Source organism: Equus caballus, chromosome 18 (assembly GCF_041296265.1).
Source record: "Equus caballus isolate H_3958 breed thoroughbred chromosome 18, TB-T2T, whole genome shotgun sequence".
In the NCBI taxonomy this organism is placed as follows: Eukaryota; Metazoa; Chordata; class Mammalia; order Perissodactyla; family Equidae; genus Equus; species Equus caballus.
This window is the reverse complement of record NC_091701.1, coordinates 82,357,420-82,370,986: the sequence shown is the minus strand read 5'-3', so window position 1 is coordinate 82,370,986 and position 13,567 is coordinate 82,357,420. Positions and strand designations below refer to the sequence as shown.

Genomic DNA, 13,567 nt, shown 5'->3' with positions numbered 1-13,567 from the left:
GTGGTGGGACCACGTTTTAGGGATGAGAAAACTGAGGTTTAAAAGGTTAATATGTTTTTCCAAATTCACAGGAAAAGGGGTACAGATCCAGGACTTGAATCTGGATCTCCTAAATTCCATCTCTAGGTTTCTTTTACTTTATCGTAGTGCTTGAAGAGTCCTGGGGTGAAGAACGGGAGTATTTTCACCAATTTCAAACTTTTTATATCTTTATATACCTTTATTTTCATTTTCTTCGGGCTGTCTTAAGTCATGTCCATATTAAAATCCTAAGCTAAATAAATAAAAATACTAAGGTAAATATAAGTAAATAAAGATGTTTTATCCTGTTTTTGATGACAAAACCATCTATAGCTATGAATTTATTTTGAGAATTACTCTGTCCACATTTCATAGATTTTTGATAGGTAGCATTTTCATTATTGAAGACTAACTATTTTAAGATGTTGTCAATAAGCAGGTTTTCTTAGAATTAATCTATTTTCAAAGAATATTTAGGTGTTAAATTGTTATTTTGTTGAGTAAAGATACTATTCATTAAAACATGGACTGGCCAGCATACATTTTATTACAAATAAATTTAATATAAATAAAACAACATTTAATTTTAATATACATACATTAAATTCTTGATCTTCCTGAACAATACTACTCAGGAAAAGCAACAATTTTTAAATAACCTAGCTAGTTGGTTAGAGCATAGTAAAAACATAGCACAGCTGTGCATTTAATCTCACGGAGAAAGTGCATGAAAGAAAACTACTCTATGATTAAAGATTGCTCCATAAGCCTGTAGCCATCTCATTAGCACAGCTTATTAAATAAAGAAGTTTTAGCAAGATCCATCAGTTCTACCAGAAAAAAACTCAATGCAAAAGATCCTTCTGTCAGCAGATGTGAAGGACCCACGTCTGGCAGAATCTGAAGGTGTCTGACCCACAGCAACCTAAGCAAACGCAGCATGTGTACCTGTTCTTCATCAGGCGAACCTCCCTCTTTCGCGCTGCCTCTTCTGCGGGCTGTGTAGGAAGTGCTGGGGAGGATGCCATCACGACTCCAGGGGCAATGGTGCTAGTGGGTGCTGTGCGAATCTGGTATGTCTGCACATCTCCAGAGGCAGCTGAAAAAAACAGTGGGCATGGTGTAAGACACTTAAGCAGTGTGTGACTTGGTAAAACCATATGTGTCCATCATCAATATAAACAGACATTTTGGATTAAAAGGGGAAAAAAGGAACAAATGATTCAGACTAAAATTTGAACGAATCAGCATTCTTTGGGTCATTATTGAGAAATAACTCCCAATTTAATGTATTTATTGGTATAGGCATTTGGGTAAAAGAGGTCTTAACCTATGTCTGCTGGGTCTTATATTTAGCGTTCATTCGAATGTAGTTCTATGCTGTTGTTAACATGCTTACCAACCTTAAGCCTAAAAGGTAATAGGGCACAGCTTGGATGATCTTCCTAGATAGAGTCCTCAATGTCTTCCTTTGATATTGGTAAGTTCATATTAAAAAATTTCAAGTAGACTCTTGCCACGACATAAAAACGACCATGATTTTTCACAAAATAGCAAAATGGAAGAGAAAATAAAGCATTATGGTCAACTATTATAAACTTCTAATTGAAACAAAACTGAAAGTATGAAAAACTGTACTACTTGATGCCAATTTTATTATTTGTAAACATTATTTTAATGTAAATGATAATGGCTAAATAAACTGAAGGTTTGTTTTTCTAACTAAATGATCCATCATTTGTGAAAAGAAACAATCACTATTTGTCAAACTGCTTTTAAAAACAGCTTAATAATATGCCCTCCTAAGAATAAAGAACCTAACATTATCTGAAAGAATTTGAAGGTCTTTATAAAATTATCCACATTTGTTATTAATATCAGTTAAAATGTGTAGTTTGAGTGGAAAAGATTTATATACTAAACATGTTACCATCTTCAAACTGACGTTCAGAATTCAAATGCACTGACATCCTGCTTTACAATTTGTGAGCACCTGCGTGTAAAGTGAAAAGGTGTTTTACTCCCATTAATAAGCAAAATACTATCTTCTTCAAATATTATTTGTTTAGTAACGGAATATATTCTGTAAATACATTAGGCCCTTTAAATAAATTATGACTCTCTCTAGCTGGTGTTTTAGGATTATTCAAAAATTATCACCTACGGGGAAGGGGCACAACTGTCATCATCTAGCAGAGGCAAACATAGTATTATCAATGAAAATATTTTTTGAAACAGACTACTTCCTCAATATGTAAATTTTCAATCTGACATAAATCATATTCTTAAAATGCTCAAATAGATTCAAAGAAAAATGGTCAACTCCCATCCATAAAGATTTCTGAAACAAATAGGAAGAAAACAAAAAAATTAAATTAAAAAAATAAAACAGAAAAAAGCTATTTCTATAATTCCTTAAGGATTTAACTACTACTTTTCCTCCAAAGACTAATAAACTTGCATACTGATAGAAGATTTTTCAGAATAGAATTCTTTTATTTGAAATAAAAAATGATGATCTTAGAAATGAGCATGCAAATTTCTTTTGAATAAAAAGCAGAGAAACAGAATTTTGAACCTCCAAAGATTCTTATTAGTGATTTAGTACAACTCTCATTTGACAGATGAAAAAAAATGAGGTCTAGAGAAGCTGAGTCTTACTCAAGGTCACATAGCGAATCTATGCATTTACATCTAGAATCTAGCTTTCACAACCTCCAGATTTCATTGTATTTCCCTCCAACCTACTGTTTCTCCTATCCCCAAGTGCTAAAGGTGTTAAAAACAGATGTTATATTTTTAAAACTAAAAACAGTTGTTTTTATGCCATGACATTTTGGTCCAATTGAAATAATGGAAGAGTTCATGGAAAATACTACCTATGATAAAAGAAAAATAAACTACATTTTAACAATGCTTTGCAGTATCATACTTACTTTTTCTGAGTTTATAAAACTTTAAGCTTTCAAAGAACTGACCACACCTGTGGATTCTCAGTTCTCTTACCTTGAACAACAACTTGGTTGCTGGGCACTAAGATCTGCTGTCCATCAGTGGTCTGTGCGTACTGTAGAATGGTAGTGGCCGGCTGTGTGGCAGCTGCATTGGTCATGGTTAACGTTTGCAGGCCCTGCACCCCATCCGTACCATTGTTAGCCAGTTGTATTGCTCCTCCCTGTGTAATGGCAACTAAAACCCAATGGATTTTACTGTTACAAGTTTAATAAATACAAGACTTTTATAACACACTAAATTCAAAGTAGAATAATTTGCAAGACACAATCTAGGAGAAATTATTATCGCAAATAACACTGCCAAGAAGGCTTTGGTATACTCAAGTGACTTTCTGCTCAGGAAACCCACATGCAATTTCTATAATACAAATGCATTCTATGAATCACATGATAATTTATAATAATGTCTAACAATTTTAAAAACTAGATAAATGAGAAAATGTTAAATTCCTTTTGAAGTTATTTGGGTTCAAGGAGGTACCATTTTGTGATCCATACTTCCTTCATTCTAACATTAACTACATATTTTAATTGTTTAATATTTGCTGCCCCATTAGTATATAAATTTCTTGAGGGTAGGAAATGTGATTTTTCTTCTCTACTTTCATGTACTTAGCAGAGAAATGGGCATGTAACAGGCACCCAATAAATGGTTGTTTTAATGCATAATTAATAAAGCAGTTCAGTAGTGCATTCTGTCTGGTAACTCAGCAGCAACGCATAAACTATAACAAAAGTCCACTCAATGAAAGAACTGAAATGTCCTATGAAACAATTATTACAGTCTCTCAGAGTTTAAAATTAGAGCTCAAGATCATCAATTAGAAAAAAATATTTTACTGCTATTTCTAAATTACATATTCAAGCATTCTCAAATAGGATCTTTTGTTCATTATTCACTAATAAACCACACTTGTCGTTTATCTGTTACAAAGTAATCAACTCTGGCTCACACTAATAGATATTTCACTTTATAAAAAAACTGAATTCACCTTTATGCTGCAGCATAGTGTTAATAAAAAGAAATAACTATTTTATTTAGAAGAAGCAATCCTTTAGATACCAGCACTGAGATGTGTGGTTGGATCCTTCTCTAGACACTTGCCCTGTCAGAGTTCAAGTTTTCCAGAAAAAGAAGGATTAAAAATCACAATATTACATATAAAACTACAGAATGGATTTTAACTGAATAAGTCAACAAGTCTGACTTAAGCATTTTACTTTTTGTGTTAGAAGGGAACTAGTTTGGGATCAACTGTCAGCCAGCTCTGGGTAACTAATATCCTGAGTCATCTGTATATGGAAAACTGATTATCTACTGTTCAATGAAGAAACAGTAACAGTTAATGGCTATGATTTAGCAAATAGTATCTGTGGAAATTAAGATACTGGCATACACAATCCATCCACTTTAGCCAATCCCATAAATTTTACTTATCTTAGACAAGGACAAACAAAGGAATATATAAGAACTATTCTGTGATTAATATTGCAGGATAACTTGAAAGAATCAGAAGGTTAACAGACTCAAACCACAATTTCTCATGTAGAGTTAATAAGCAACTTCTGCTGTATTTCACACACACAGCAACTAGACTTCAGGAGATCTGGGTTCTAGTCCAAGTCCCATCACTAAACTGTTATTGGAATGTGTTACTACTTCTGTAAAAATAAAAATACGTGGTTCTAGCCACTAAGTACAATTGTTGTAAAAATCAAATAAGATCATGTATATGAGAGTACTCTGAAAACTGAATTCTGATGGTTTTTCTCTATCATATTTATTTATACAATTGATTATTCTGAAAGGATTTGAGATGGCTTTCAATAAAACTCAATCATTAAGGAAAAGATAGAAGTCAAGTAACTGTTTTGTCTCTAGGTGAATATAATGATTCTACCAGAAAATCTAGAAGGAAAGAATACATTTAAACATAAACTTAGCTGAGATTCTGAGTAGCCAAAATAAAGAGGAAAACATCATCTTTTATTTAGTGAAACAAAAATTCAAGGTGAAAATGTAAGACACGTTTTTCTGCCTAAGAACAGACTCTCTCAAACAAGACTTTTATTATCAGGGACAGTGAACCAAGTAATGGGTAAAACTAGCAATAGCAGTAATAAAAAAATAACCAGTTTATGGAAGGAATACAAACTGGGGCAGCCACTAGGAAGGGTAATTGGGAAAGATATGCTTGGATTTGGATGCTCTCCTACAAGACACTACTACATATATGAGAATGTTCACGTAGCATCTTTTGAAACAGAAGAAATGTCCAAAATATTCATCAGTGTGTGTGTGTGGGAAATTTTAAAATAAATATTATATTTATACAGTGAAACATAATGTAGCTGTCAAAGAAACAATATACGTAACTATATATGTATATATTTGTCTATGGTATATAAATAATATGGATCTCACTTGTATAAAAATATATAACGTGTATGCATAAATAAAATAAAAAAAGAGTGGAAAGATGTATACCAAACTCTTACTACTGGGGAGGGATGAAAAGGATTTTTACTTTTTATTGACACTATATACCTCTACCATTTGAATTTTCACAACCATATATTTGTTTTATAAATTAAATATATAAATGTTGCTGTATATGTAAGTACTCATATTGATTCTTAATGACAATCAGGAACATAATGCCAAATCAGTTCCATCAGAGCCACATGTGTATATAAAGAAAATAAGGGATAAAGATAATGAAGAAAGCTTGAAAAATCTCAAAGGATTAACCTTTTACTTTATTTATTTATTTTTATTGAGGAAAAGATTCGCCCTGAGCTAACATCCATGCCAATCTTCCTCTATTTTTAGTATGTGGGCTGCCAGCACAGCATGGTTGCTACCAGAGTGGTGTAGGTCCACACCCGGGAAACAAACCTGGGCCGCCGAAGCAGAGCACACTCAGCTTAACCTCTAGGCCACCAGGGCTGGCCCAGTATTAACCTTTTAAAACTAGGAATTTTCAGTTGCTGGAGGAGAGCAGTGTGCCAGATTACACATCTACTTTTCTAAACTGCGTTTCCCTATTTGAGATTCTGATATGCCTCTTTCCTAAAGAGCATACTCTTTCCTTCAAGTGAGACTCACTGCAGTGGGTGAATCGATGTTACTAACAGGAGTAGGCTGTGTTACTCAGGTGTACTGAAGCAGGGGAAAAATAAAGGTCATGTATCAATGTCTTACAACACACGACGTGAATAACTCAAATTATGTGGAAATCAGGCTAAAAAACACAGACCTATACATACATAGACAGTACTTGCATATCTCTGAAACGAAGAACTTCACAAGGAAAAAGATGATTGAACTCTAGGAAGCTTAAAGAGTAGAGAAGAAGCTCAGTACATAAAATGAAGGCATTTTTGACTATCAAAAGTTTCAGCTTTGGGAGAGCTAAAAAAGTCTGCTACTCAGGCATTTGTTTTAATACAGTTGGAATGCAAATTAGCATTATGCAAACCAAGTCTGAGCTGTAAGTGGAAAACTATGAACTTGAGAGTCAAACTTTTATACACATTTCTGACACAGACTACCCCAGGACATTAGAAAACTAACGCAGCAAAGGAGTTTCAATGTGCACATTTCTATATAATGGGCGAGACTTAATGAACAAATTAAAATGAAGAGATCAATGTGTGAGGGAGGCTGGAAACAAAAGGTATTGGGAAAAGAGAAAAAAGTACCATTCACACACATGCTTTTGATCAAACCAAACCAGAACTCAAAAGTACTTTGTAACAGATTTAAGTAAAAGAGAAGAAAAGAGACCTAAGTATTAGAAAGAGACAGCACAGAAATGAAAACTTTGATAATTTTGCAAAAGAAATCTTTTCTTTCTGTGAACCAAAAAGCAGTGTGTCCTCTTAATTTCAGCAGTCTTTATGTTTACATGATAATTCACTACACTACCTTTTACATTAAAAGGAATAACCGAATGTGCTATAGACTGCAACCAAGCCTCTGCACTCCCATCACAAAACATTAAATTTGACTTTAAAATGCTTTTAGAAAGGAAGATGAATTATTAAAATAAATGAATAAGGAGACCATTTTTGGCCTTAAACATAATCAAAGAATGATTATTTTCTTTATCTGAGAAAACTCATGTTCTCTATTAACATCATATATCATAAGAGAATTGAAATCTAGTGTTTCAAGTAGTGGTTCAAAAAAGTTATTAGACTCTCCATCCATCTGCACAAAACCAAGGGCCATCTAAAGGGCTTACATACTTGAGCAATCCTAACTAAAACCCCGAAGAAAAAAAAGCATTTCTGTTACAGAACTTTACATATTGAACAGTAAAGGAAATACAAGAAAGGCAGATGACAGTGAGAAAAGAGCTGGCACTTATATGATTCCTTTAAGGAGAATGCAGCCATTAGTTTTTCATCTCACTTTCTAAACCAGAAACATCTATTACTCACTATACTGTCCACTGCTCGTTTGGTAAATTGGAGTTGGCACCGTTACAGTGGTGATGGCAGGTGCTGAAGTCTCCTCTTCAGACTTCTCTTCTTCAATCCTTGGCACTCCTGGTGCATCAGAAGATAAGTCATTCAAAATTTTCCTAGTAAAATAGAGAACTATATTAATTAAAATAAAAATAACATTAACTGGCTAAATACAAATAAATAGGAAAAGATCAGAAAACTGGCAGAAAGCTACAAGTGCTTTTAAAGTTTAAAACGTAAGAATTTACAGAAGAAACTAAAAATGGATCAGAGTTCTACATGTCAAAATGAAACCATTCAAGGACTAGAAAAAATGAATTTTTCATGAACAGATGAATTTCTCCTTGGCCTGAATGTAAAGAAAGACTATGATTTAAAATCTAGGGGCAAGTAGAGATTAATAAAATTTCCTACAGAAAAGACATCTTGTTGCATGGCAAAGAGCACCAAAAATAAAGTCAAAAGACGATCAACAAAACTAGGAGAAAATGTCTACATGTTATTACAGATAAAGAGCCAACATCCCCAATATAGCAAGAACTCTTAAAAATTGAGGGGGAAAAAACCCCCAAAAACCTGACTTTTAAAACTTCTCAACTCTCAGATTGGTAAAACTAAAAAAAGCATAACAATATATTCTGTTAACAAAGTTGTGAGAAAACAGACACTCTCGCACACTGCTGCTGGCACCATCCTCAGAAGGAAACTGGTGACATCTAACAAAACTCTATCTATCTACACAGCAGTCTTACTTTTCGGAATTTACCCTGAAGACAGACTTCCAACAGGATGAAAATACAGATGCATGAAGTTATTCACGGTAGCACTGTGTGGAACAGCAAAACACTGGAAGCAATCTCCATGCCCACACTCCGGAGAATGAGCCATGGTTCATCCAATAATGGATATAGCATGGCACTTTTTGTATAGGAAAGAAAATGAAATGATATACATGTACCTGCTCATCTGTTCAAGAAAAAAATCAGAAAGGATAAACCAAACAGAGTTTAACGAGATTAGATAGCTACTGGGGATGGGTGGGAAAGAAGAAAGAAAGGACTTGAGGGAGCGAAGGGGAGCACTTCTAAGAGTGTGTGTGTGTGTGTGTGTGTATATATTTGTACAATTCTGACTTTTGGAACCACATGTCTCATATATTTTTGATTATGTTAATGTCTTGATTACGTTAATGTCTCATATATTTAAAAAAAGGAAATAATATCAACAAGGATGAGGGGGAAAATTCTAAAATGGACCACGAACAAAAACAAATGAACCTTAACATATTTCAAATGTGTAAGAATCACAGAAGAGGGGAAAAAAATCCTAACCCAAGTAATTTTTGACATCTTAAATTTCTAACAAACCAGTCTGAATTAATATTAACTTAGCTTCAACAGTCTCCCAAAACTCTGCCCATAATTTATGTTGTTATTGTCAAATTACATGTTCATACATCATGTGCTCATTAACAGATTTACAATGACTGTTTTATGCATTTATCTTTCAAATCACATAGGAAAAAAAAGAGTTAGAAAGCAAAATTATAGTAACACTGACTTTTCTATTTACCTTTATATATGACCTTATAATTACCTTCACTGGCATTGCAGAAAATATTCTACATTATCTTTCAATACTCCTTTCTCCCAATCTACCCTCTGGAAATTCTAGAAACGCATCCATGGAGCACTTCCCTCTATTCTCCATGACTTTCACCTCAAACATTTCTACCATTTTTTGCTCTCCATTCCCAGTTACTTTCTTGGTTCCCTTCCAGTTTATTGATTCCCTCATCAGCTACTTGTATCTAGTTTATCCCACTTACTGTTTCTTTTTTTTAATTCCCTTGTCTCTCTCATTTCCAAGCTTACTCATTTTTTTTTTATCTGCCTGTTGTCATTTAGTAAACTGCTATTCTGACTGTAAGGATGATTTTCTCTCCTTTATGGCTTTGCAAATGAGAAACAACTATTTCAAACAGCTTGTGGACTGACAGTGGTCAGCAGATCATTCTGGAGTCACTGATCTGGAGTACTGTTTCTCAAACTTCAGCATACAAAAGAAGCACTTGGAGAGCATGTTAAAACACAGATTCCCAGGTCCCCTTCCCAGAGATTCCATCATTAGGTCTAAGATAGGCTCCCGGAAATTTGCATTTGTAATGAGACGCTGATTTACCCAACTTGTCTGTGGACCACATTGTGAGTAGTATTGGTCTCTACAGCAATGTTTTTCAAACTGAGGTCAAAATCCATATGTGGGCCACGAAAACAATTAAGTATGTTGCAACTAACATAAAAAAAAAAACCCAAAAAATAGCTGAAGATCACACATAAGGGTAAATATTGCTTGGTGTAACTTTTGCTTCAGATCACCATATATGAGTGTACGTGTGATTGCATAACAGAGAACTGTAAGATATACTTCGTATTATGGACTGTGTAAAAAAAAAAAGTTTAAAAGCTATTGCTCTAGACCTACAAATAAATCTACTTCTCTTTTGCATGAAGCCAGTGATCCTTCTTAGTCTTCTCTTTCCAGTTTCTCAAATTGTTGCTCTGGGCCATCTGGGGCATTCTCCTCTTGGAGACAGTTCACTTTCTTTTAAGGTATATTCCCAATGTGGTCTGAGAAGTGAAGCTGATTCTCTCCCCTAATCTAGACACATGGTTTTTACCAATGTAGCCTTACAGTGTATTGGCTTTTTAGCAATCATATCTCACTAATGATAATTAAAGAACATAATTATCTTTTTCAGATGAATTCTTAATCCAGAAGCCTGTACTTCAATAAGTGGTTTTATTTTAAACTCAAGCTCAGAAGTTTTACACTTATCACCAGCACTTCCTCCTCCTGTTCCAGTCTATTTCCCTTGGCAGCTAGGATCTTTCAGAGTACTATCTTCCCACCCATCAGGGTCCTTATCTTGTAAGGTTCTGTCATTTGCAATTTGACAAGCAAGGCTTCTATGTTTTTCAGCAAATTTCTAGTAAAAATACCAAGCCAGATGAGACTAAGTGAGAGCCCTTCAAGGACTCCCTCTGGGTATAAATCACTATAAAGCTGGGTTGTTCCATCAAAAACCCATCTCACATTATCAATCAATCCCCATTTCTCCAACCTCACAACCGTATCATAAGGACTTTGTTAAAGATCTTGTTATAATGTAGACATAGAGGCTAGCTTTCAAGAATTCATAAACTTAAAAACAAAAGGGGCACAGCTCACTGTGGAGGTTTGACTGTATGGGAAGATACATTACCTTTCATGAAAGTAGCCTTTTTTCTACATATGTGTGGTCTCAAGGTGTTCCTACTTAAATGATCTTTGCTGGGATACAGGCTATAACCAATTAAGGCGAACGAAAGATCTTTTTCAACATAAACCTCCTATTGCATAAAGTTTACAGAATTGCCTGGAATTTACATAGAGAGAAAGCCATGTGGCTTGTTTCTTAATGCCTGGTAGGATTTGCTTCAGGACTAAATGGGTTATATACTAACATGAGATACATTTCAAAGTTAAACTCTAAAACTAACTATTTTTAAAAAAGGAATTATGAGTATAAATACATAAAACACATACTTGGTAACATAACATTTCTTAAGACCTCAACATCAATTTAATTTAACTGGATCCTTAATTTAACTGTGAGGATAAAGAAAAGGGGTAGTTAGTAGCTAAGTGAGTGGAAACAAAAAATTAACCATCCCTTTGAAAAGCAGAAAGATACATAAATAGAAATAATTTAGGTTAATTATAAGGAAGAATATTATACGTCTAAAGTTTATTAAACTCTGAAGTAAGCTTATGAAGATTTGTGGAACTGCTCTTCCTGGAGATATTCAATATGGAGCCAATTTCTACACATTAAAAAAAACCAGTTTTGATCCACCTTGCAGGCAAGGCATGGACTAGTCAATTTCTATAGCTGAACATAAAATGGACAGTAAGTGTCCCCGAAGTTAGGGGATATAAGCAAAGCATCACCCTGAAGCAACTATTAAATTAACAGTTACTTGCTAAGTACCACGGCTTAAGAAACAGTCTGTAAATGTGTTGCTAAGTAAACAGTATAATCTCAGAATTGACGCATAACTAGAAAATGCTATAATTTTATCAAATGCATTCCAAACTTTTTAACAGAAAAGTAGCAGCCAACATAGTATACAAAAAGCAGGAAAAAAAGAATCAGTATTTATCCAGGACTATTCTGAGTAAGAAGTGCTCTTATTCTGTATGATAAGCTTCAACTTAACTTGAGAGAAGTAACTTAAGATGAAGAGAAGTAAGCTATATGCTATTGCAGCTCACTGGTCTTCTGACCTCTCTTCATCTGCAACTACCCAAGGCTTCCTGTATATCTTTAATGCTTAATTCTTTGAACTATTACATTCCATACCTGTAGGAAGGCCTCCTTGAAAGAATTTCTCTTCGTTTTTGGGAATCAGTTACACTATCCACTGACTCCTGTGAATCTTCACTTTCTGCAATAGTTGAAATCTGAAAATAAAGAAGAACTTTATCTTGATAATCAAATTTAGTTCCCATAAAATTTTTATAAATTTTAAGAAAATGTCAAATACAAAAGAACATATATAGACCATATACATGCTTCAGTAGAAAAAAAAATTAGTTTTTATGGGGGATGACCACACTATCACTTTGCTCTCCCCTTTACTTATCCTACAGAAGTCAGAGGACCTAAAAATTTTTTGTCATATCCAAATTCAGCTTATTTCTTTCAGGATTTCAATGGAATCAATCCTGAATGCATCAATATTACTTGTCAGTTGTTTTCTTACAGTTGTGAGAACAAAACTACCAAGTAAAATAAAGTTTCTGACACGAAGGAAAGAATAAATGACTAAATATTTGGTCATGTAAGTCTATACAGTGACTATATAAATATTTTACTGTAAGTGCTGTGTAAATTACTTGTGAATATATTTACAATAGTACAAATAAGATCAGTGACCCCCACCATGTTCGAGATGACTGTTTCTAGCAAGTCAGAAAGAAGCCCTCCGTTACATATGGACTTGTTTCAGAGTTGGCATTCTATATTTTTTATTAAGCAAAAAATCAATGTAAAGAACTGTGCATTTCTGGAAAGTATCCGCGGACAGAAAAGCAATGATGTTAAGTTGAGTGAAGATTTTACATGGGATGATGATAGCAGCAACTAGTGTTTACTGAGGACTTACTAAGTGCCAGGTGCCATGCTAAAGTGCATACATAAATGACATTATTGTATACTAATAGGGTAACAAAGGTCCTAGATAAGTACGATTATTATATCCATTTTATAGATGCAAGAATTAAGGCACAAAGAGGTTAAGTAACTCACCCAAGTCACAAAGCTAGGAAGTAGTGGCCACTGTCAATACTTGGCATCTCAGTTTTAGACATCCTTACCAGCATCAAAATCCTGTTGGTTCCAATCTCAAACCAGTTTTGTCAGAAGCAGCAACCCAGAGGCATTTTTAGACCACTTTTAGACTAGAAGTTTCCTCACCAAGGCAAGCTTGTCATCAAATTTACACTGCCCAGTCTCTCTAGTTTGATGGGCGGGAGCCTCTGGCTCTTCCTGAGCTGGGTGCACATGATGCCATCAGAGGGGAGGTGGACTTAACCAAAGCAAGTGGGTCTGTGTGGGTCAGCTGCACCTCAAAGTCATGGCAGGGGCAGTAAGAAAACACATCTTCAGAGGCACCTGTGGAGGTGCCTGAGCCTAAGCGTCCTGCAGAGCAGGGACGCGCTGACAGGGCTTTGAGAGACTCACACTTTACAACGAAATTAGGTAAATCGAGTAACGCTTCATAAAATGTATCTGCGATAAGTAATGTGCCCTATCCAAATACTTTAAAGCTTAAGAAGTATAGTCTTAAAGACCTAAAAATTAACAGGCACATTTAAGGAATCCAGAAATGACAGATACAGAGACGGGCAAGGCTGAATTTAGTCTGTGATTCTTTGCAGATTCACAACGCTGTAGTTACCGCCAGCAGAGAACAGAGAACCGTTTCCCACTGATCCGCAGCTGCTGTAAC

The 13,567-nt window shown here is 34.7% G+C and overlaps 1 protein-coding gene across 17 annotated transcripts in view; it reads right to left on the bottom strand.

Moving 5' to 3' along the window:
- CREB1 (cAMP responsive element binding protein 1) overlaps nt 1-13,567 on the bottom strand; it is a 63,193-nt gene that overhangs the window by 19,057 nt on the left and 30,569 nt on the right. For 15 of the 17 annotated variants that reach the window (XR_011428126.1, XR_011428128.1, XR_011428124.1 and 12 more), the window contains 4 exons: nt 11,917-12,017; nt 7,485-7,627; nt 3,028-3,210; nt 970-1,120 (listed from right to left, as the gene is read on the bottom strand). Coding sequence is in view for 7 of the 17 variants with exons in the window: in XM_070240596.1 (XP_070096697.1) it covers nt 970-1,120; nt 3,028-3,210; nt 7,485-7,627; nt 11,917-12,017 (578 nt within the window). In the remaining 10 variants the exon portion in view is untranslated. Of the gene's footprint in view, nt 1-969; nt 1,121-1,424; nt 2,015-3,027; nt 3,211-7,484; nt 7,628-11,916; nt 12,018-13,567 lie in introns of all 17 variants that reach the window. The other 2 variants (XR_011428133.1, XR_011428132.1) reach the window with 2 other exon arrangements.